The sequence below is a fragment of the Andrena cerasifolii genome, chromosome 5 (assembly GCF_050908995.1).
Source record: "Andrena cerasifolii isolate SP2316 chromosome 5, iyAndCera1_principal, whole genome shotgun sequence".
In the NCBI taxonomy this organism is placed as follows: Eukaryota; Metazoa; Arthropoda; class Insecta; order Hymenoptera; family Andrenidae; genus Andrena; species Andrena cerasifolii.
In genome coordinates this window covers 14,240,067-14,265,784 of record NC_135122.1, presented here as the reverse complement: position 1 = coordinate 14,265,784, position 25,718 = coordinate 14,240,067, and the positions used below count along the sequence as shown (strand labels likewise).

General features: G+C 43.5%; 1 protein-coding gene across 2 annotated transcripts in view; it reads left to right on the top strand.

Moving 5' to 3' along the window:
* The first annotated feature begins 458 nt into the window (after nt 1–458).
* Nucleotides 459–25,718, top strand: part of Teh1 (tipE homolog 1 phospholipid transfer protein) — a 50,964-nt gene continuing 25,704 nt past the window's right edge. For both annotated transcript variants that reach the window (XM_076811631.1, XM_076811632.1), the window contains exons 1-2: nt 459–3,268; nt 3,740–4,073. In XM_076811631.1, the coding sequence (XP_076667746.1) occupies nt 2,722–3,268; nt 3,740–4,073 (881 nt within the window). In that variant the 5' untranslated portion in view covers nt 459–2,721. The remainder of the gene's footprint in view (nt 3,269–3,739; nt 4,074–25,718) is intronic.

Sequence of the window (25,718 nt, the reverse complement as noted above, 5' to 3'; positions counted from 1 at the left end):
AGACCTGCTTCCCCGGCACAGTTGCCGCCGCAGCGAAACTGTTCGGTGGCAGCCTCAAAAATAGACGGGGAATCCGCTCGAAACTCTCGAGCGATCAAGGTAAAACACTTTCTTCCCTCTTGTCCACCGTTCCCAACGAAGTCGAGGGGCACGCGAACTCGAGTAACGGCGACACCGAAAAATTGGCTTAATTATGGGTCGCAATTAAAGGATGATAATGGCCAGGAAGTCGGGGGTAGGGGGTGCAGGGGTGGGCGAGCGTGTGCACCCCCGCCTCGGAGACGAGGAAAAAAGGTAGAGCTCACAGGCAGCAGCGTAAACAAGGAGAATGCAATCGTGTGGGGGTGGTGTGTGTGGGTGACCGAAGGGGTGAAGGGGGAGAACACGGTCATGCGCGCCTGGAACCCCGCCCTGTCGCTTCCGAGGAAAGCCTGTCCCGTCGAGGACTCTCGGCCGAGGTTCGACGAGTAGTCACGCTTTAACTCGCGATCCGCGAGGCGGATGCTGCCGGAACGCGAGCCCCAGGTGTGCAGGTGCCCGATGAAACAAGGATCAACTGGCGAGGCCAGTCCTAGATCCTGCACTCTGTGCCGGGGACCCGTTCGCGGAGGCCGAGATCTCGTCGGTGTCCTGGGGGACAGGCGGGTGCAGGTGGCAGGTGCCTTTTCGCGGCTGGTCGCCGGAGGAACGCTGGTGAAACTGTTCGCGCGAGTGGTTGGGATGCACAGTGACGGGTGTACCGTGGGTGAACGGTGTTGAACGATCGAGGATTCATCGATCCCGCGCTCTCTGTGTGTCTGGCTGCCATCAGCACGCGCCTCCAGGTGCTGGAGAGGTAAACACGACCGTCAGGACGCGGTCGCGGAGGAGCAGCAACAGTGGGCAACCAGTTGCGGACGCGACTGTTCTCGTAAGCCAACGGGGCGCGATTTGCCCGCGGGTGACACGGGGTTGGGAAGGAAAGAAACGGATCGTTCGCGATAATCCGAGTTAAAGATCGATGCTGAAGAGGATCCATTGGAAGGGGGTCGAGTGCTTGGATCCCGTGGAGCGATAAGAGGAGGCGTCCTGTCGTTCATTAAGGTCGCGTCGCCTCGCGATCGGATTTCCTTGATTATAGCAATCGTACCGGGGCGAGAAAGTAGCTTATCCTTTCGCCGAGGGAAGGAAGAAGCTTGGATCGATCTTTGACGCGTGACACGGACGGCGTTATCCTTCGTCCTCGTCTGGAACGCGCCTCCTGTTGATTAGAACCACTAATGGCAACGCCTGGTCGATCGATCATCGACCTCGTTTGCCAGCAGGATCCTTCCTCGACAATTACGCTGGTCACACCGATTCGCTGATTTAGCTCGGCAGGGAGCAGGGAGATCGAAAGAAGTTGGTCGTTCACGGAGGATATTCGAATGAGTTCTGTGCGCGAAATGTCGGGATCGCGAGGGCCACCTAATTGGTTAACGTAAAACGTCTTGTGATCTCTGAAAATTTCTAATTGAAGCGAGGTGCTCGTAGCACTGGATGAGTCTTGTATTGGCAGCGATTCGGTCGAGTGTCGGACGCGTCTCCGCGTTAGAGTTCAGTGATAGTTGATCGGTGGAGGCGTACGGCGGTGTGGTTAGCGATAAAAGATAACGGCCTTGAAACTCTTCAACGCGGATCGGAAGACCGTGTCGAACCGACCATCGAGATGCTCTATGCCCGACGCCGTGACTACGGCTAAAAGGTCGTGATCGATCGGCTCACTTCGATGGCCTAAAAGAACTTTAAACGCGCAAGGTCATTATGCATAGCGTTAAAACGGGGACGTTGTAGAGTGGCGAGAAGTCGAGGCTGCGGCGTTCGCCCGACTAGAAAACGGATTGGCTGCTCCGTGGGAATAACTTCTGCAAGGCCTAGTCGCGACCTATTTGCTCCTCAAGAGAACACAGTAGCGTCTCAACGGAAGGAGAGCCCTCCTCGAGACAGTCCAGATGACGCGATAGCGGGGAATTCGCTGATCCACACGCGATGCCATGTCAAGGACATCCGAGGACACGGGAACGTCAAGGCGCTAACGAAATGTGCCACGCCGATTGCGCCCAGCCATCGCGATACCTTACGGGGCCCCCCATGAGATTTCGAAGACACGATCGTGTCTGACGAACTAACGATAACGGAGCATCGCCTGTCGCGTCCATGATCGTCTTGGATCACTGTGGCGCGGATCCAACAGCTCGGTTAAACGGCCCTAAAAGCAACGTTGGCCTAATACAATTACCAAAATTACAGAACAGTCGCGTATGGTCCCAAACCATCGTTCAGAGTCTAAAAACTAAATACTAAAGATATTCGATCGATGAAGAATGAAATCGGATCCCCCCCGTGGACGATAGTATCTACCCAGCACTCGTCTCAGTGAAGTGTCCAATCGTGGGGGCCGGAAGAATCAGGGCATCGTTCGAAGATCGTTGCCCAGATGACGCAGCCCCGCTAAATGAGATCCACCGTGGTCGAATCCGATCATCGAGCCGCCCAGAAAGCTACTCCTGTCACGTGCGAGTGGAACACGGACGGTCGGCCTCGCCAGCGATCCAGCCTCTGACCCCGGAGTCAGCACACAAAGCAGCCCCGCCGGCACTCGATGAGTCCTAGTGAGGACAAGGGCCCTCGAGCACTCTCGATCGTTCCCCTGGAAAGCCCGAAGAAGCCCCGGTTGGCAGCTATCTGAGAGCGGTTTGGGTGATGCGCGGGAGCAGCTCCGAGCTCCTGCTGGAGGCGAGCTGCGTCCAGTGTCAGACCGAACATCACGGCCAGCACAGGCATCAGCAGGAACGGCAGAACGAGAAGCACGACTTCCACGAGCGGGAGCTACGTCGTCGCAAGCTGTTGGAGCTCGGGTTCGGCGCTTCGCGGCGCCGACCGCCGCGGCGTACCTGCCGTCAGCGGTTCAACTTCTACGCGACCTCGGCGTTGGCGTTCGTCGCGACGTCAGGCGGCGCGGCCCTCCTATTCCTGGTGCCGCTCTACGTCGACCCGGCCATCAGCACCCTGGCCGCGGACTTCTCGCCGGAGCCAGTCATCTGCACCACGTCCAGACGGGAGGAGCTCTACGGGCTGTTCAACTGCACGTGGAGCTCGTGCCGCGAGGGTTGCACCAGCGACGTCTACAGGTGTACGCATATATACGTCACATACACACCATGGAGCAACGACAGCATGGCGAACGACACCGGGGGTAGAGGGAGTCCCGCCAACTCTACCGGTGTCCCGTACACCTCCACCACTTCCGGTAAGGGCCTCACCCCTCCTGTTTCCCTAAGACCATAGGGGAGTCTTTGTGCAATTTGTAACGCGCTCATCGCTGTTCGCTTGGAGCATAGTATGCCACTGGCTTTACTGCGTTTCCATTAGCTTCACTGGACGCTGCAGGGTACAGTTCTTTTTATGGGGCGGTTAATGTTCGGCCCACAAAGTGATTGTTACGAAATTCATACGGACACCTTGTGAAATATACTTGAAGCTAGCAATTTTTAACGTACCGATAGAGGAAATCTATAGTAATCACATCTGAGTGTCTAGAAGCACAAAAGCGAGTTTCCAGTCCATTTCTAAAGGTGTTCCTCCTTGGTTTCCAGGATAAAGATATCATTCGATTCACCCTGGTGAAAGTCTCGCAGTGTCCTTGAAATACCTTCCCACCTACAATTCGTTCCTCGACTCCTTTTAACGAGACTCATTGGCAACGTTCTCCATTGCACAGCACCTGCGCCAGGCGACGTTGAGGCGGTGCTCCTGGTGAACATCAAGGGGTGCGGTTACCCGCCGATCGTCGACTGCGACAACTTCACGCGCGAAATGGGCTACCGGGGCGCGAGGTTCCCCTGCTATTACAGCCGCGTGAACGGCAGCATAGTGATGGCGAACTATGACCGCGAGTCACACGTCACCACCATCATACACTTCTTCGCGGCGCCATTCGTAGTGACTCTCGCGACCAGCGTCGCTCTGTGTGTGATGCACTGTGACTGTAGGTGCAGTCCGCCGCCCCGGCATTCGTCGCGCGGGATCAGGAGGGCCAGGGGCAACGATCTCAGGTAATGCTTCAAAAATTATTACCCTGCACACCGTGTCTGTCGCCTGTCTGCACCGCGACTTCGCTAGAAATTTTCGAACGCTGCCCACAAACACGTCTACCTCTCGAGCAGTCGCGGCGACTGCAACGTCGTCGGGAGATCGGAGAATGCGCTTTGCCACCTGTCACAGTCCACTTCTCGGGCAACTATTTTTCTGGAGAAACCACAGCTTCTACTGAGACCTGCAGTTTCGTTTGAAACAGAATTAACGTCCGTATTTTTTCCTATCACGACCGGGGGGGGGGGGAATGATTTTCGCAAACGGCAGCTTTCATCATCCTCTGTAATCGGGTTCTGCGGGGCTTGATTTAAAAGCTGCAATTTCGTCTCTAACGCGGTTCTAATAGTGTATAGGATAGGTTAATTATCCCGTTCCACGGTGTCTGTCATGAAAGGAAGATATATAAAGTGCTGCGGCGCGAATGAGCCATTGGTTCCCCGTTTCTGGCGGACGTTCTATCCCCAGTGGTCGCTCAAACGTGACACAGGCGCATTTGATTAAATCCTTCGATCGACAAACGCACCGCGCGAAACCGTCAAACAGTTTCAGGTTAAATGAACGGGGAGAAAGGGGGGCGGTTGAAAGAGAGTTCCTTTTTAAAGGGTATCGATTGATACGCAGTTGACGATTGAGCGCTTCGCGGTGATGCGGAACCTCGCTCGACCAGCGATAAAAATTGGCAGAAGTTGTTATTCCGACCATCGTAAACGAAAAATCTCAGAGAAGGTTGTTCTCCGTCGAACAACGAAGATGCCAGTACTTGTCTCCCATTTTATTCTCCACGGTGTTGTCTTTTATAAACGAAAAAACCCTCGTGGCTTAGCCTCAGAATTTTCATTCCCTTTCTCGAAATCTTCGGGTACCTTTGACGCGAGAAAATCTTACCACCCCCGTAATTCCGCTAAAATTACGCCCGGTGTATAAAGGCGAGCGAACATTTGCTCGATGCACAAGTCAAAGGGGCGCAACTCGAGTAGAGGATCTTGGATGCAGTGGAAAAACTGGCACGCTTCTGATTTACGATAAACCCGGCTAATACAAAAGCAACGAAACGAGTACACTATGCGCTCGTAAAAGAGCTTCCAGTTGCATGATCCTCCCGTCATGCCAGCATCCACGGGATGAAGGAGGTCGCAATTCGGGCGGAAACTCGAGAGCTATGCCCATTTTAAACGTCGCGATCGTTTGTCCCGTGTCCCCGGGGCTCATCACGGCTCCCGGCTTCTTATTTTTCCGCCATCGCCCGTTTGTTATCTTTATGGCGGCTGCTGGCACCGTATTGTGGCGATACTGGATGAAGCAAGCTAGTATCCAGTGGAGAAATGGCGGTCCTGACGGGGAGCGTAACGTGGACCGTTGATAAAGGGTTGTAAAATTAGGACTGCTGGATACCTTGTGTCTTTCAAACTGTAGGAGTCTGGCAGTTGGTCGTTGTGTCTTCTGTTTAGTATAAACGGACTGTAATAAAGGTTGAAAGGTGTAGGGTAGCTTAAAATGATTGAATGGGAATTGGCAATTTGGAATGCATACTGTGGGGTGTTAATAAAATCGAGTATGTTCTGCGGGTAAGAATTTTCAAGATCATGTGCCTTTGGAGAAATAAGGGTAGGGTTAATTCTCCTTTTGATCAAATTTCAATTCAAATTCCTGTCGCTTTAGTATGTAGTATTTATTTGAATGAATGCAGTTTCTTGGAATACAGTGGTACCTTGATCTGTTTGAATTTCTTAAGATTGTAATTGGGCGTTGGAAAATTGTTATAGACAAACGTGAGTCGTTCCTCATATACAGCAGGGCTTTTAGCAGTTTTGTGATAAACAGATGGACACCCTGAAATCTGAGCACAGATTGCTCGGTAGTGAAAGTAATAGTGTAAAAGTAAAAAGTAAAAAGCAACAGCGATCAACTTACTATTTTCATAGCGAGTGTATGAACAATGACGTAACAGAAGGGAGCAGAAAAGAGGCGCGAAACACTCTGGAACTTTTAATTGGAATGCCGCTCGAAAGGATCTTGTAACCAGCTTCCGTCGACACCCCCAAGAAAAAAAGAGACTGAGACCTAGGAATTCATTTCACTGTAGAGCTTTATGTTCGATTTCGTCATCCGCAAAAATGCGAGTGGATAGTGCTTCAAAGAATGAACTTTCGAAAATGGAGGAACGACAATGCTGGCCTGGTAGAAGTTTTCGCGATATTCCAGTCTTTTTTTCTTTTAACGTGGGAAGCTTTCGATCCTCAGACTGGAGGGTAATTTTCACTCGTTAAACATAGATATCATGAAATAAATTTTTTTTTCAAATAATCGAAGATTTTTAATTGGGTGAAGTCCCCTTGTGAGTTTGATAATCCAAGTCTTGACTGCTACCATAACTTTTGTAACAGAACTGTTCCAACATTTCTTTCAAACGAAAGAAAGCACAAAACAGGGTATTTAAATAATGTGGATATTTATGAAAATTAACTTCATTTAAGAGCTGTTACACGAATGCATAATTCAAACAAATTTCAAACTGAGAATTTAATATCCCAGGGTAATTAATTTCTTGTTTGCCATACAATCATTCGGTTTACGAGATACACTTCGCGATTGTAATATTACAACGATGCTGTTTACGGGGTGAAGCGAAATCTGGAGGGAAATACTCGCAATTACCAATTGTTTTCGACGAACTTGGCTGTTTCCACGAGTATGAAGTTCCATAGCTTGCAACAGTTCACAATAAAGATGCAAGAATGTCAGATATACAAAAGGAGATACCCATAAACCAGACAGACGAAAGTTGTTGCCAGTTTAACTTTGTAACTGGATCCCCTCTACTTTGCTTTCAGCGGTTGACTGTGCTTTTAATTAACATTGTCTCGACAATGTACACCTTGGTTTAAGTCTACTTTACAGTGGTTGAACACCATGTACCTACTCTGAATCGTGAATTTGTTCATATAATATTAACGTATTGGCTCATTCAGATTAAAATTTTTCTGTTGTAGAAGTCGTTCCTCTCTGATCCCAGAAATTGTCAATGTCTTTGCTTTTTAAACGAGGAGTGCACATTTTCCCTTTACTTATTGCAGTAAGTTACTTGTAAGCTTCCAGTGATCTTGACGTGGCATAGGATTTTAAAATTTAGGGTTAAAAAAGGAAGGCTTCAAAATGTTAAATTAGAGTAAAGATGTGACAAGTTGCATCTTATATGGATCCCCTCAGTCTTAATCTTCTATAAAAAGTTGATTCATCTTCAAAGACATAGCATATGTTTCAATTCCTTTCGTATCTGGTCCAAGATCAAAGTTTACACAGATCAAGATTCTAGAAATCTTGAGCAAACCAAATCACGAATTAAAGTAGAATGTGACAAACACAATGTACATACATATGTACATCCATCGAACAGTGAAAAATTCTTCGATATTCTTGACGCCATTGAAAAACGACCTGCAAACGGCAAAAGCTTTCCATCGACATCCCTATCCCTCGCAACCATGCAAATTTTGTTCACAAATTTCAACATCTATCTTCAAACCAAACGGAGACAGTGAAGTATTCTGCTTTCAGTAAACCCCTCTGCAGTTGCATCGTTTTACTTATTCAGCCGCTGAGACCACAGATACACTTTTCCAGTGGAAAAGCAAATGGAAATCGAACGGATCTTAAGATACAGTCTTAGCGTAATCTCTGAAGGAACTCCCTTTCTCGGAGGAAAATACGAAACTCCGAGTCGAGGGTGCTCGGGGGAGCGCGCGTCTGACGTTATCCTTCTGTTTCCCATCATACCGTATCCGTATTACACGTTACAGTACCAGCTACTCGATATTTCCTGCGAATGTACCTGCCGGCTGTGTACGCGGCCCGCGAAATTACGGTTTCGATCAAACTGAATCAGTCTGGCGGCTTCGAGGCCGCGCGTATTTGCACGTGCACCTGCACAGTGGGGAACGCGGTTCTCCACGGTCGGATCTTCCGCCCACCGGGACATTAGAACGCAGTTGCAGATGGGGTGGCTCGGCACGAACGGCGTGGAACGAGTTATCTGGCTTGCCATTAGTCACGATTGCAGTTTAATTACTTTTGACGCACCGTGACTCGCGGGTTTGTTCAAGCAGGACCAACTAAGACGGTGCAGACAGCGAATCGTGATGGAGGATGGTTCGTTATTCAGTTGGATAGGAGTGGTTCCTTGTGACGAAATAGATTGATAATGTTGGCTGATGGTTCTGGAAATGTATTTTGAGGGGGAACTCCGAGATCTGAAGAATCTAAACTGTGGGACTTTGGATTTTGGGATTATAGAATTTAGGGCAGGGGACTTTCGGGGAGCTTCGACTGCAGGAGATTGAATCCCTGCAGTACAAGGCTAAAGATTCAGAGGACTCTCGGCTGTTCTAGGACTCTGCACCTGGACCTGGATTCTGGAGTTCAGGAACCTGATGTTTAAGACTGTGGATTCCAGGGACTTGGACCTCGAGATTCCAGAGTTCCATAACTACTGGAACTCTGAACTCCTGGATTTCAATTTTGGAATTCTAGAATTCAGAAGCCTGAGGTTTAGAACCTTAGATCCTAGGACTTTGGGTCACTGAAGCCTGGGATCTAAGATTCGTCTGCTGTCGAACTCTAAACTCTACTAGAGCTCTGTACTGTTGAACTTAGATTTAGGGGCTCTAGAATACAGAAACTTGAGAATTTAAAATTTAAGGGTCTTGTATCACAGAATCCTGGACCCCAAGATCCTAGAGTTGTAGAACTCTAGTCTCTGCTAGTATTCTGAACTCTGCGAGTTTAAGTTCTATTATCCCAGAAATTACAAACCTCAACTATAGGGCTCTGATGTTTAAGTTCCTACAATTCAGAAACCTGGATCCCCTACTTCTTCCCTTTTTTTATTAACATCGAACTGCAACGATTAAGGTGTAACAATGAAAAATCGACTCGCCAGCGACAGTTCCTTCGATATCTACGAGAGGAACAGAGTTCCCCCTGGTGCCTTTTGATTAATCGAAAAAATTGCAGTAGCACCCTGGCAGCGACAAAACGGAAGTTTAAAGGCAACGACGAACTAATGGAGCGACGATAATTAGTCTGTGCGTCGTTGCCAGGGATCGATATATTGGCCGTAGATTAATCGTTTCGAGCTGATACGCTGTCCCGGAACATGTTTGTCCGATACCTTAGCGTATTATACTAATGACGGCATTTTCGCCAGTTTCTTGGATGACATCCAATACACGCTTCACCGATGCACTTCACTTTCGCAAGCCGCTTGACTCTATAATGAAGAATGATGGAAACCCGCGCGCCACTCATTTTTGTGTCAGCTATGAACGAATTATTAATACTCCGAATTGAAATGACAATATTATTGGAGATTCAGAAATTAATATGCGGGCTGTTATTGAGGTATCTAATTTTTAGGTACCTATAATTTTTCATTCATCTTTGACATGATACTTCCAGAGCGAACAAAAATATCGTACCTAAAAAAAGAAATGAAGATCCTGCTCCTTTTATCGCACATACTTTCCACTTTATCTCTGAAACATATTTCTGTAAAAGTGCACTCGAAAAATTATTTCATACCGTGATAATGCTCTCGGGTACTTCCGCGCGACGTATCCAATAAACTCTTTCGTGACTAAAGTTTTTCATGTGAAAAAAAGTAAACGTGTAGTTGAAAATGAATTTCTGTTAAGCATTTCGCGAATATAAATCGGCGCGTGGTAAAATCGTGTTTGGGGAAAGAAAAATTGGCAATTCTAAGGGGCTCAACCTATTTCGCGTACAATTTATTGCCGCGCAGAGGGGAAGACACGCGCTGCGAAGAATGATTAAAAGCGGCCAATATGTCACAGTTTGTAATTATTAAAAGCGCTCGACTGTTTAACCAAAGCAGAGATGAATCCACTTTGCGTCGGCACTTGAAGTTTGACCTTATTTCCACGGAGATTAAAGTTTCATTTATCGAATGAAGGCACTAGCTTCTTGCGACCTTGTATGCATCGGCGCACGTGCAAGCAGACCCGCATTTTCATCTTTTTTCAAGTCCAACAAGCGGACGCTTCATTTTCCAAACGAATTATTTATTCATGCAGAATAATAACGGCAATTGAATCGATAATCCTCCCTCCCACAGATTTCTACGTATGTGCCTCCAAATTGGGACACTGAAACCTTGAAATTAAGCGCACGTTAATTGTTACAGTTTGCAGGGTAGTTTCGCGAGCATTCAAATCATCTTTTTAGTTCAGCCAAAACGAATTCGTAATTCAATCTACTTATCGTCTGCTTTACGAATTTCTACATGAACATACATTTAATTACTTCAGTATTTAAATTCTAAAATTTCGGATATACCGTTATGCATTTTTCAAATAGTCCATGAATTAGAATTTTTTGGAAAGCAGGTGGTTGATGGTTTAACGATTCATCGAGGAATTTGATTTTAAAAATGATATTTCACAGATAACTGAAAAGAAATTTGTTCCTTTGCATAGAAATGAACTCGATCTGACAGCTGTGCTAATTATTGGACACAGATTCGTTCGTACCGTTCATTCGGACACCTCAGCATAAAGCATTTCGCGTCATCGATCATCGAAACGCGGCTGGACGGGATAAATGAAAGTTTCTTCCTTACGGCTGGACTCAGTTTCCTTGAATTGGGTCGACGAAAGAAACATATTTTTCAGGACTTTATTAAGACAGCCCCCGACGGCGGACACCATCTGGTCTACATTCGAAGAAAAACATCTTCCGAGAGATCGTAACGACTTTCTTGACTGTCTCCTCGTTTCCATAGAATCCCATGCCGGATTCAGCTTTCGATACGCTGCGATAAGAAGATCTCATAAATTTCTTACCAGCCAAAATGAATGACCACCTCCAACATTTCGAATAATCCTGAGACACAAGAACTCCTGCAAATTATTTACCAAACCTCCACTAGAATCCGCGTAATTCTTCAAGCACTACACTTCAATTTAAACCTTCGAAAATCCTTGAGAATTGGCTGAAATTTAATGAAGCTTAAAACCATTAAAAATCCTATTCAACTTTTCAACAAGAAGACTATAAAATAATTATAAATTTACTAACCTTGCATTTCCTTCTGAATTCCCGACAGTCATTTGACCCACAATTTTCACACAAAAAATGATACTGCACATGCGATGTTTCAATATTATTTCAGTATAATGGTTCCTTGGAAGGGATTGAAAAGTATTTTTGTACATCTAATAAATACCGCTTTCCCTCCAGATTCTTCGCACACACGTCGCCCATAAACCTTCCAATCGAAGCCACAAAAATTAAGCAATACCAATACAGAATGATTCGAAGAAAACGGAGGCTGGCAGGCAGCAAAACGGTCCCTGGATCGCTTTAAATATTCATAACACCCTTCCCCGTCTTATTCATTCGTCGGCGCGCTCTTGAACGGGGAAATCCATTCCATCAATAACAAAGGGACGGCTTTGGATTTCTCGCGGAGGCGCGGACAAACCCCGCCGCGGAATAATATATTCGCGGGGGCGGTATCGGGGCGAGTTAACAAGTTGAGCTGCCCCCGTCTGCTGCCCTCCTCCTTTGCATCTCGCCACCGTAAATCTCGCCTGTAGGCGTCCGGGCGTGAAAAAAAAACGCTCCTAATGCAGTTCGCGGGCCCCGAGTAAGTTATGCGCCAAGTATGGAACGGTAGAATCGAGTTCACGAAGTAGTTCAACAGAACAGATGGCGAAACGAGACCCATCGATCGTCTCGCCTGTCGTCTTACCACCTGCTTGGAAAATGGTGGTGTACGATTCACGAAAACGGTGGGAAACGTATCGCTGCCCTGTGCAGCAATGACCGAGGAACGCGACGTGTGCCTCGTGACAAATAGGGCAGCAGTGAAAATTAAAGGACTTCGAATTGAAAATTTCAAATTAGTCTTCGTTCTTCTGAGGGCCTTATCGTGCTTCACGACTGACGTTTGGGGTATATCGATATAATCTTCTTTAAACTGGACCCGTGTTTGTTGTGTAAATCTATCAGAAAGATCGGTCCTGAGAAACAGAAGTGTTTTGTGTCAGAAGACCATAATTTCCTGCACTTTTGATAAAAGGTTCTAATTTCTGATTTATTTACTGTTCTCTAGTTCTTTACACCGGATTGATTAATTTTCTTATAACGAATACCCAAGCTTTTAATACTCAATTGTGACGCAGTCGTCTAAGTTTCACAGGTAATTGTAGGTATATGCTCATCGATAGGCGCGCATGCAAGTACGGCCTCAAAAGCTATGATACATCACCGTTAATACTACGTAATACATAGTACGTTGAAAAGCAGCGTAAAAGATGTTTTCGCAAGAAACATTGCGCAACACGATTAATCCTTACGTAATGGAAATTTTGTTTCGTTACGACATGCCTGCGACTCCAGCAGAGGAGCACTCGAACTGCGATCAAATTCTTGCGTTACCGTACAAATCATGGGAATTCTACAACTAAGTAATCGTTCCCACGATAAAAATTTTATCCCGAGCGGGGAAGTAGGTCGCGACGATTCGCAATTATCGAAGTGGACGGCACTTTTCTCTAGATCGGAGCTGATCGAGAAGGTGCGAGGGACACTTTTCTCCGAGAACTTTCCCTTCGTGTGAAACGATTCGCTGGTGAACAGTCTTTTGTGCACATCGCGTCGCGAGCGTTAGAAATGTGCCCTCGCCGCCCGGTGCTTCAGCGCCCTTAAATATCCACCACCCGCGTACACTTCGTTTTTATTCTTCGGGTACTTCGGCACGGAGCAGAAAAAAGCGCTGAGGTCGAGAGCATCCGCTCTAGCACGACTATCAGAAAGTCGTCTGAGAGAATGGTTGCTCCCTCGCTGTTACCAGCTGAGAAGATTGCGGTACCCAAGATCATGATCTCTTCACTGTCTCGCGTTATATTCAATCCTCTGCCATTCTGCCCGCCCCGAAGATTCCTTAACCTCGAAACTCTTTCGCGCGATTACCTTTAGGAGTTAATAACGTTCGACGAGCGCCGTGTCTCGCTAAACCAAATGGATCTTTCTTAAGCCACCTCTGCTTCTCGCTTCCCACTTGGGAAGAATTACTCTTCCATTCTGTAACGCGACCTTCTTCTTGCGATTTGCTGTTTCCTTTTTTTCCTGAACGATCCAATCGAGATTAAATAATCCTTAAATGAAACATATATTTCATATTGCTTCAGTTTCTAAGATGTTAAGTTTGTGAAAATTAAAATTTTACTTCGCTCTTTTTATGTAAGCTTTAATACTGGAAAATTCTCTCCAGAAACGAACAACGTGCCACATTTGACGTCGTAACGAAGATACTTTAGCTTAAGCAGATTTCTTAGACGAAGAATATTTAATTCGCCATTTTATGTGGCAGAAAGAATTCTTTTTTCCCGAGGATGTTGAGGATTGAAGTAGCTTTCCTCGTCCCTTCTCCACGCCTGCAAAGTACTACAACCGTAGGCGTCAGCTTCGTTTTTATTCCACGGGTACTTTGGCACGAAGCGAAAAGAGGCACGAGAGCCTGCACAAGTCTTTGTAATTCGATTATGAGAATCGTTGTTCATCGTGTGGTTAAAGTCGCGCTGCCTGCTGGTGTTAGCTTCCTTTATACGCCCTCCGCGCATTTTTATGCTCCAAACTCGGGGGTATGTACGTCTCCGCTCGTAGGATCCTTCTACAGCATGGGCTTTATTGAATTAAAGGATTCAAACTGCTCAGAGAGTCGAGAATACGTCGGGTAGAAGTAAAGAATCCTTTTACGCGTAGCTGAAGGTGATTAAAGAATAGCTTCTTCAAATGAATAAAATGTTGAGTGTTTCAAAAGTTTCAACATTTCGCGCTCTAAACAAATCAAACACTCAATTTTTATTTGATCCTAATATTTTTGTATGGAAATAGAATGATTCTCCTCAATTATCAAGAAGAATGAGCTTCAGTACTTTTAACAACAGTCTGTAATAAAAATTGCACATAACACGATTACACCTAATGATGAATTCTTTACTTACAAAAACAATTGTTTACCGAATAAAGATTGCACAGATTGCAAATGCGTCTTCATTGATTTTCACCAAGATCTGCGCAATACTACTCTTAGCTATTCCCTAGTAGATATTCCCTCGCGTAAACGAAAGAAGAAAGAACCTACAAAACATAAAATGACTCAAGTCCATGACACACAAACTTCTAAAAACTATCCCCAAAAACTTTGCAACACGATTGAATTAAACCGTGAAATAAAAGTTCCGCGCCAAAGCAATCCTTCGAAGTGGAACTTTATTCGTTACTTGTGTCAGTAAAAGATTAATGGCGACTTGTCCTTTTCCACCGACCACGTCACCCCAACGGGGAAATGAAATAATCCCCATTAAAAGCGATTCGCGCTAACCCCCATTGCCAGTTCATCTTTTCATTTCCCTCGACCTTTTTCCAGCCTTTTGGCTAAGCTGCCCCGCTTGTTCATTCAGTGACTTCAGACGTTCACCTTCGTTTTTATTCGCCGGCCACTTTGGCACAGGGGCTGCTGGTCGAGGGGCTCGCGGTACAGAGGATTTCTCGTTAATGTCGACTATCAAGAGGTCGTTAGAGAGATTGTCTCTTTACTTCCTGCAGAAAACGACCGTGAATTATAATGGCAGTCCACTGGCTGCTCGGACCAGAAATTCTCGCGCGCAAACGGGGCAGTGGATTTTTTTTCAAACCCGTCGAGATTTCTAAAACACGATGTTTAATCTCATCGTACCGCGCGAAGCAGGGAATTTATTCGATTAATAAACGATGCGAGAGTACAGCATTTGAGTTTGCCACATTTAGTATAGCACACGAACCAAATCTAACTGAAATACTCCAGGTTCAACCTTCTAACAGGTTCCTAGATCTGTGTCCCACGTATTTTTCGAAAATAACCACTGTCCACGAGAGCCGAAACCTCGGTTCTTCAGTGATTAATTCTCAATTAATGATTGACGATTGCGTTTAGAGAGGTGAAAAAGAACTCTCGATATCTACATACTTCCACGTGCCAAATAGAAGATTTTTCTTTACCCAGCCCCGATTTCCGCTACCTTGACTCCTCATTAAGATCAATGGAGGTGATTGAACTTACAAAATGATCCCAATCGATCTTCTTGCGAGGGCAGAAAACTGGAGAAATAGCTTAAGTATCTCAGGACTCGAAGTTCACATTTTGGGAACATGATTCTAGAATATAAAACGGCCGGGAAAGAATCTTTCAGCTTTTCGGATGGGAAATGGATGGGAAGATGGAGAATACCAGGAGAGCTTCGCCTTTTGCTCTATGAAAAACGATATTCTGTAAGAAATTCGAAACACCACGCGCCATCGGGCGTATCACGGTTACCTCCATCTTGAATTCATTCCCTGGGGCAGTAGCCAGAGAATAATCACCCATGAAACAAGCCCCACGCTCTGGGGGATAGGTTTACGTCAATCGAAACGTTTCTGAGGTAGAATCAAGATTAACAGTTGTAATCACTTGGATAACACGTACACATAACTGTTCAGTACTGTGATATCTGATAGGGTTTGCTACTGTGCCTTCAAATCAAACAGAGTGTTACCAATATCTTCAATTTGAAAGCTAGCTGTCACCTGTCAGTTGAAAACACCTTATCGAAAAGTATATACCTAGTTCTGTTTAAAATAAATATCGATGGTGTTATTCTAATCCACTTTTCTGAACTTTTCATATTTCAAGTTCTACACTCCTCTGTGTTTCCTTTGAGAATACCAGATATAAAGATTCTTCAGGCTCGTAGCATATTTTTTTTCTAATGAAATATAATAATAATAAATTAGCTTCATAGATAATAAACATGTTACACTACATTGAAAAGTGTCTATGCAACAGAGACACGTGAACCACGAGCTACTTATAAGTTCGAAATATCGTTAGTAATCTACTCCTCCATTCTCTGGTTTGCCAGTTTTTATACCCACTCCGCTTCTTCACATTTTAATATATTTATCCCAACGCAGAGACACGCGAGGACAAAGGAAGTGGGTCAAAATCTTGCTCTCACACGTGGTCTTCAAAGAAGTATCTCTTTCCCTCGGATAGAGACACGTCTCTCTGTTCTGACCTCCAATTCATTTGCACCAGCTAAACGCGTTTCTCGCGCCACTTTTCCACCGTTAATTTTAATAACCATAAATGTACGAGTGCCTGAATATTGTCTGCCCCCCCCCTGCAGCTATCTTAATACGCTCGAAGAACATATAGCAAAAATTGGCGAACTCGCCACTTTTGCCTCTGTTTCTTTTCCTGTATCTTTAAAAAGACACTCAACTCGCGAATGACGACACACGTTCATTTACGCGTTTTCTGGGTCACTTTTTTTACGAAAGACAGGTACGAAATGCATTACTTCCTCTTTTTTCCCCGCCATCCTTGCAAGCAGAATCCCATTAATTTCTACGTGTTTCGCTTTGTCCCTGCAAAAACGCAACTTTATTACCGTCCGACGTTATTTCTCTTCTGGATAAAATATTCTTGGATAAAGAAAACTGTCTTCGCTGCCCCTTTTTATTGCCGAGACTAACGATGTAAGAATAGTATTGTTTAAGAGGAAGAAGTATATTTGAGAAATTCCATCAGAATAAACTGTGAGAAATTCGTAGGTGAATATAAAATATCGTTACATATCTTCTTCAACTGAATATTCTTAAAAACATTCGACTTTTTAAGAGGGAAATAACTCTCAACAATACACCATATTATTTTCTAAAAAATTTATATTGCCATAAGAAAATTGCATTCCTAAATTTTTCCTTTAATTACCACAAAACATTATGCTAAGTTAGTATACTGTAATAAGAAAGAAGAATTTCAAATTCACAAAAAGTATCGCCAATTTTTAATTACTGCTAGATTCGTAATGTACGCACCTACACACTTTAACCATTTGCATGTCAGAAACGAAACGCATTCCAAAAATCTAAAGGGCTTTACCCCTTGAAATGCAGGCTTTATGTGTCGCGAATCTTCTGATTATTTTGCATCAGATTGGATTACTATCGAGAATCATGAACCACTGATGAATTTTCATAGGTCAAGCTTCAGCAAGGGATTATTATTAATTAATTAGTCTCGTTCCCGTGTATCCCAGTCGACTCGAATCTCTTGCGTTTGTATAAAACTGATAGCGTCCGCTCTCCAATCTCCATTGAACGAAAATCCATACGGCCAGCTTACACTTTTATTCCCCTGTAATTGCATCCGCCTCTATTTTAATTTCGCGAAAAGCGAACGGGGAATAACGGAACCTGGGAGGCTTTCCCCTCTAATCTAACTAAGAGGCAACAAAAACAAATTGCATCCATATTTTTAGCAGCTGCACGCTGAACTTTCTCCCCGCGATTTATCTCCCGCCCTTTCGCGCGTTCCTCTTCGTGTTCATTAAACAAAAAAAAAACGCTATCTTCTTCCAGCGTCGTTAATTCCCCCTTCGATAAAAACGTCTGAGGAACTGCGTCAATTTCGAAAGTACCCTCCGCTGAAAGGTTTCCCGTCGAAGCTGCAGGAATTTTTCGCCGGACAGCTTCCGAGAAGGTCTCTTAATCGCCAAGTTTTTCTCGACTTCTTATTCCACGGGCGTTTCAAGGCGATCCAATTGAAGTGGCAAGCGATAGAGTTCTTTGTAATTCAATGAGAATATCGTCTGAGAAATTCGTGACGATCCATTTTGGCCCTTCTCCTCGGGGCCAAAGGATTTCTGGGCATAAGTGTATGTCTTTAGTAGAAGTCCCTCCGTGAAATTCATTTTCTTGCAAATCCCGGGAGACCCAATTTCCTCCGGTGCTTCGGTCTGCCGAGTTTATTTCGTGTACAATCCTTTTAGCCGGTGCATGATTGCACGGGAGGATTGTGTGTTTCCTTATTGCAGTAGAATATAGTTATGTTAAGGAAGGATGGAAACGACGAGCCTCGGGAAATGATATAAGAATGTGCTTCAATTTTTCTTTGAAAAAAAAAGTGAAACCATCGCGGGGCGAAGCAATTAATTTGAGAAATTAAATGATATAAATTAATATTATTTACGTTCAGAAATTCGCGCTAAAATTATGGTACCTGGTGCAATTGAAATATATCAAATTTTAATTATACAGGGCTTTGCATATATTAAGCTTCATTTCCATGGAAGTTCGGTTGGAATATTACGTGTGGTTACGTCTGTCTTCAATTGTAAATGAATGTATCAGTTTGTAAATCGTCGTTGAATATTTATTAGTGAAATTCTTGGGAAGAGTGGAAGAACTCCTGATTACTGATATGGTGTTTTTAAGCCAATTTCTAAATGCATCTTGTATTGAAACAGAGTTTGAAGAATCCTGTAACCTGACAATGCTAAAGTCTTCGCGTATCATTACTGCATTATGCATGGAATAAGGAAAAACAATAATATGTCGAAAAATAAACGTCACCCTGCCTCCAGCGTGACTATCAAATCTTTCATTCAGAATAAAAATATACCGAGAATGTCCACGGTGAACTTTAGTCTGAGAAGCCATATACACCAGATGCACCGCGAGAACTCGAGCTTTCCTCGAGATTTAATCTTGGTGGTGATCAAAGTTGGTTAAACTCCTCAGAGTGGTCGAAGTTAAGATTAGTTATCCGTGAATCCTACTTCAACTAATAACACCATAGCCTCTTAGAATAGTCTTCTTATCAAACCCACTCTTAAATCTACGTTTACCCTTCCAATTACAAACCTCAATCCTATAAAACCCCTAAGATCACATAATCCACCCCCATACTCCAATACCTATCGACTATGAACTCGTCCACTACTATCCCTCCGTTTCAGCCACGCAAGGGGCAGTTCAGACTACGCACAGTAGTGTGAAAAAATTACGGTCCAGACACCGAGCAACATTGCCCCTCCGATTCGCGTTCCACTTTCATCGTTTCACTCTTCTCTGGCTGACTGCTTCCAAGGGCGAGGCAGAAGGTATCCCAGTCTGTAATTCGATCACGGTCAGGCCAGGTCACGAGCTTTCTTCAAGGAAGTCGAAGCGCACTTGGGTGCGCCCACTCGCCGCCCCGCCGCCCTTCGCGTCGTTCCTTTTCACGCTGAAGGAGATCTGTTGCGTCCTCGGCGACGAATGCGTTCCACAGCGCTGAAACCACCCACGCCCGATGTGCCCCCGGCACACGAGCATCCGTGCAAAAATATTCTTTCTAGTCCCTCCAGGTGGAGCGTGGGCGGTGAGAAAGGGCTCGGGGAAATCGGCCAACCGTAGTTTCGCAACATCTGCCGCGACCTGGTAATTTCCAGCCGTGCACGCCCTAAGGAACGCGAGCTTTCCGTTGCTCGCTGGATGGCTCAAAGCAAGATCGCATACTTTTCGGGATACGTGACGTAGGGGAAGGATGTGCGATTCTAGACGCCGGAATAATGAAGAAAGTTTGTGTACATGTGCCTCGGAAGTTTTGGGGCATACGGTGTTTTGGACAAAACCATACCATTTGCTAGAGATAATGATTTTTGGAATGTATTCACTACATAATGTAGGTGGATTCGAGACAATAATGCAATAATGATCATGGAATAGCCCCCGCAATTACCGGAACTCAGTACCATTGAAGAATTGTGCGACGAACTACTTCGAGGGCTTCGAAGAAATTACGCTAAGTGGATAACACGACTATGGAGTAGTCTGGAGCGAGAATGGAAAGATGTGGAGATAGCTTTCTTACGTTTTGGTAAATAAATTTAATACATTAGGATGGTATACTTTCTTCATCGTAGAAAGTTCAAATGAGATGATTTTCCTTCGAATCTTTCACTGGCGACGTAATTCTTTACATATTTCAAACAAATATGACAACTGTCGTAAGACTTTTGAATTTATTTTTTTATACTGTGTTTTATATTCTCTAAAGACACAGAGCAGAAGCACTTGTCGAAGAGCAAGTGTTCTATAATATGTTAGCGGAGTTAGTTCACCCAGCATCATTCTACGTGGTTATTCTCACCCTGGAGAATATAATTGAAAATTAAAAGTTTTTAATAATATTGGCGATAGCATTATTTAATACTGGCATTATTACGAACTTACCTCCAAGCTTGAATTACTCATCTTTCAGATATCACAGTCTATATCTTGAAACAGTTCTCATAACCGTTTATATTGCATTTACACCCGTAGAGGCGACGGTTATAATTATTTTCCACTTTCGATCAGGGAGCGCTCGAAGATAAATTACTTTTCGCATTGGCAGAGAATTCTTTTGCTGTACAATGAACTGCATTGAACCTTGAGCTTCTCGTCGTGTCGGACGTCCCTCGCAGGGACTGGTATTATGCCACTCGTAAAAACTGAGCCGAGAAATTTAATTTCGCCGCGATCCACGCAGTGAAAGGGTCTTATACTTAAAGCTCTGACAGTTACGACTACTCGGAAATCCAGGATAGCAGGGGGGTCCGGTGCTGAGTCCCACTGCAGGGGTAAATCCGTCCGAAATTATGGCCGCAGGTTTCCAGAAAATGAGAAATAATACCGATAATTGACAGAGACATTTCCCCGGGGCCAACGTCTGTTCACTTCAGATGTTTCCTTGCTGAATCTCCTGGATTCTTCTATTAGAAAAAGTAATCCTCCTCTGTCAGAGTACTCTGAAGGTTTCGAAGTGGTTTTAATTTTAAAGTACAGAGTAATCTAAGCTTCAAGGTGCACAGTAATCTGCATGTAAAAATGCATAGTAGTCTAAATTTGAAAGTGGAAGGCAGCCGAAATTTCAAAGCACGGCGTAATTTAAATTTTAAAGCGCCCCTTCGATCAAATGTCGTGCTAAGTTTCCTGGGATCCTAGCGTGACAAATATTCCCTCTATATCATTATGAAATTGCAAGTGCGCGAACTTCCCACTTCTCGGAAGTGAAAAGTTTAGAGTTTATAATGCGCCAGTGTAGCCCAGCAACTAAGTATCAAATGGATGAATAATTAAACATACAGGAACTTTCAGATAGACATATAAAGAACTCGTTGGTATATTTTCTAAAAAGGCAAAATTTTGCACAGTAGACAGAGTAAAATCGAGTGCACCAGCGCCTAAAAGAGTGTCAATAATTGCTCAAGGAATTTCTCAAACGACCTAAAATCTGTATCAAAGTAACGCACACATATGTTACCGCATTCAGTGCACGACATTGTTCATTTCGCAATGGTTTCCTGCGCACGTCATTTATTATCTCGGCTGCATTACGGCAACGTTATGCAATCAGTCGACACGAGGTGCATAAGCTAAATTGAAACCTCGAAAAACGAGCCCTTCGAAATTGGAGTATCGTGGTAGATGAAAATATTCCACGAATATCTATCAACCTTCTCCAGTATTTCCCAAATGGTAATTACTGAAATTGTAAAATATTATAATCTCTTTTCATTTACAGTTCGTTCTAATCAGTGCTTCTCCATACCAATTACAGTGACTGCCAAAAGAAGCTTTAAAATACGAAGAGCAAGAAAAATCCCGTAACTTAAATAAAAAGTACTATATAAATTTTAAGATGCTACATAAATTTCAGTATTGCAGTTGTCAAACGTCCTTTTGACCATTACTGTATTCAATTTTCTAGCTACCATTCAAATCCATTAAGCGCAACGCAAGGTAATACACCCCTTCCCTAAAGATTTCTAATCGCTGCGCCTCGTTACGTTATATTCATCGCGCACCGAAGTTCAAGAATCTTAAACTAACACGACGCAGCGGGTAACGCTTGTTCGACGCGATTAGAGAATTACGTAGGTACCATTAAACTTGTAAACGGCAGCTATCGAATCAGATTGAAGTGCACAGTGACAACGCGGGCCACGATGATGCAGTATTAAAATAATACCCCGAGGAAATTCGGAAGTTTGCCTCGTGGGTGGCATCAATGATTTCGACGATGCTGAGAGTTCGGCTTGCGCGTGAATTTTTCATCGGGCTTCCGGCGACGCACGTCCCTGCCAGATTTAACGCTGCTCCTTGATCGTGATCCACTTGGGGATTAAATAAAGACCATTGAGGCTTTTGTAGACGCATATTCATACTTCATTCAGGCTTCGAGTCCTCTTTGGAATGAACGTTGAAAATATGTTATTATTATCGCAATTAAATGGGTGTATCGTGAAAGCTTCTCAGAAAGTATCAAGTAATTTACATACCCTCTTTATTTGCAACTAGTTACTTGTTAATCTTTCTTCTTTGAAACGCACGTGAAATGTGTGGAATTATTATCGTAATTGATGATTGTAGGGTGGAGGCACCAAGAGGGGCCAAGTGGCAAATAAAAATTGTTCAATTATGAAAAGGAAATGTTCGATTTGAGAGATAGATACATTTCTTTCAATTAGAAGGGTTTTGCTGGCACATTGTCTCGATAATGGTACATAGCACCTAATTAATAATTACCTGCTTAAAAATCTCAATCTGCCTAATTTTGACACCTAAACCTTTAAGTAGCTTCAATCTATAATTATACCACGAAATTTTATTAAACAGTATTGAGATTCTCATAGACATTTACTCTTTTATTTATGTTTAAATGGAATTGGAAATGGAATTTTCATTCTAATCGACAAGTGTACGATAAGATTTTCTTTTATTTACAAAGGTTATGAGTACAGTTTTACAGCATAAGCGTGGAGCTAAGATCTGAATACTCTGTGGGCAAGTGCTCTTTGGGTTTGAAACGGTTTTGCAGCAGAGGTGGAAGAAGGCCATGTAGAAAAAGTATTGCGAAATATTTACATTAAAAGAGAGTTTTTAAGCAATCTTACTTGTTAATCTCCACGAGTGATAAGTACACTGCTACCGTTTATACTTAAGAAATGCAACTCGAAAGACTTCCATTCGTTGTTATTTTTCAAAACTAACAGTAGATTTGAAATTATGGAAGCTGAACAATTTTACTAGAGTTATTAAATGGACATAATTCAACCTCGATTTACGTCTTATTTCTATTGGCACGATGATAAGAAACAGTCGATAGTAAGGGTACCGACCAAATTGACGAAATTGACCGACGAAATCTTGTTGAAACTAATGTTTTTTCCACGAGCATGTTCGTCTCGTTATCCAGCAGAGGGGTGGCTCGCAAATTGTTGATGTTAGAATCAACGTGAATACACACGGCGCGCATAAAAAATTAATCGGTACGCTAGAGTAAGCGACGTCGAAATTATTGACGAGCACAGTTCTCCTTTTGTTCTTTGCTACCTAGGAATAAGCCGTCTTGTTATTTTTGTTTACTTTGTCTTGCCAGATATGTCGCCATACTCTAGTAACTACAGGCCCTCAATTATTTAAAATATAGTAATTAGAGGAGAATTTGTCAAACAAAAATTACACTCTACACAGGTGGCTATCGTCTGCTGACAGCATTTTCGTGGGTGGTAATTCTTGGGAGACACGATAGCCATCCTTGCAACTATACTTTCATTCATTAGATAAAACCAGTAATAATTATAAACCATAAATAATTATTCCCTCAAATCCACGCAATATTCATTCACTAAACTAGAATTAATTTCATCCCTTCGAGTCTAGTTATTACTAGAAATCATCACTATAATTTAAATAATCAGAAAATTACTGAAATCGTAGTACCATTATGGACGTACTAAAAAAATCCCTTATTCGTGCTTTCAATAATTGAATGTACCACTTCAGTCTCTCTCAAAGATAGAATCTTCAAATTTTGATTGCAAGCAAAGACTAATTATCTCATGCCTTGAAGTCACGTGACTTTATATTTCCAGTCGATGTTGCATATTGAAATTTGCAAATAGAAAATGAAAGTAATAGGAGAAAGTTACCATAAACTATATCAGCTATGTGTATTGCCATCCTCGAATTGGTGTTGTAATTTTCGATAGGCGAGTGCGACGATGCCCAAATCGAAGCGTCGTCGCGCGATATTAGCAAACACAGGGCCTGATCAACGGGATAATGGGAAAATCATGTGCAAACCGAGCCAATCGGTCGATCATCCAGACACGTATGCCAAATTTCGCGCGTTAAAGTGATAGATTCGACAAAGCCATGCGAGACTGCTACCGAGGCTAACGCTGGTTTATCGTATGACGTGGCTGGGATGACGGTTTGATGAAGTGTTTGTCGGTGGTTATACATCGATTATTTATTAACGTCCCTATGCCCTGAGGTTCCGCTACGAGCAGGACGACTTATTGGAGTTACGCTTGTCCAGTCGTATTTTAATAATCCCCGTTGTTACGCGCAAAGATATGTGAGAATAAAGTGTACGCATTCGACGTTTACGGCAATTCGAAATGATTGCAGAAACTTCTGTTATTATATGGTTGTTTTAAATCATTGGAAATTAAATATTAAAAGAGATTTTCTATTCGAGCAACTTCTTTCTTAAAGGCACGTCTACGCGACGACACTTTTGTGTCCAGATCAAGTGTATACGACACTGAACAAAATTTCCGGAAGAATGGAAACTGCCTAGAGCAGTCCGCGACGATGAATTTGACCTATCGTCGCGGAAGTTGCAGCTAGAGCTTGATTGAAGACACTGCAACTAGCTCTAGCTTGACACAAAAGGCACTTGATCTAGACACAAAAGTGTCGTCGTGTATACGCACCTTTAGGATAATATTGTTTCACTTAGAGGTGTCGTGTTTTGAAGAAAGGTACTTCCAAAATTGTGTTTCAATTAATTTCCTAATTTCGAAGCTTCACAGATTACAAATTGAATACTTCTTAAATTCGAGACTCTGCACGCCACGAATTTTGAAATTTCTCAAATCCAACACCAAATATTTTACAAACATTGCAATTTCATTTCCATTATTCCCATTAAAATACTTCGTCTAAAACGTCGTACCGCGAAATCTCCGAAACTACGTTCGCGTGGTGCCTTTCCCTCTATCGTACTAAATTCCAAAATGTTACACCCAGAAGAAAAGAAAATTAGGTTCATACTATCATTGTTCTCATACCTAACAAGTACGAAATATACGCGAAGAATGCCGATACAATTTTTTATGATACGACGAATAATAGAGCAAACGCGTTTATAGCTTCCTCTAGGCTTCGATCTAGACTAGACTCTAGAATAATTCATCGTAGAGGTCATCTTTCGGGAATGACGTGTGTTCATTACTATGCTTTCGTACGCATATCCGCGTCTTGCGGTCTTGGTTTATTCAAGAAGCTGTACTTTATAGTCTCGACTGTCAGTCTATGCGGCACTAAATGCATTCACATTACGTCACCCTTGCGCTTACATGTTTCCAACAGTCGTCACATAAACGAGGAATACGCGAGCGGCAACTATTTCTCGTATAGACACGCCGGCGATAAAAGGAATAATTTACGCTTCATCTGAATGATTTAAGGGTCATTTCGTATCGAGGGCAGCGAGGGTATGAACAATTTGATAAATCTCAGACAGCGTTCTCGAACACTTTACATGTAAAATGGCTAGAAGAATCGATGCACTTTGGACGAGTGTATAAATACTGTCGCTTAGAAAAAATAATCTTCTTAAAAGAAAAGAAAACGTAGCTAAAAAATATACGAAGTCGTAAATAGATAGATACCGTTATACC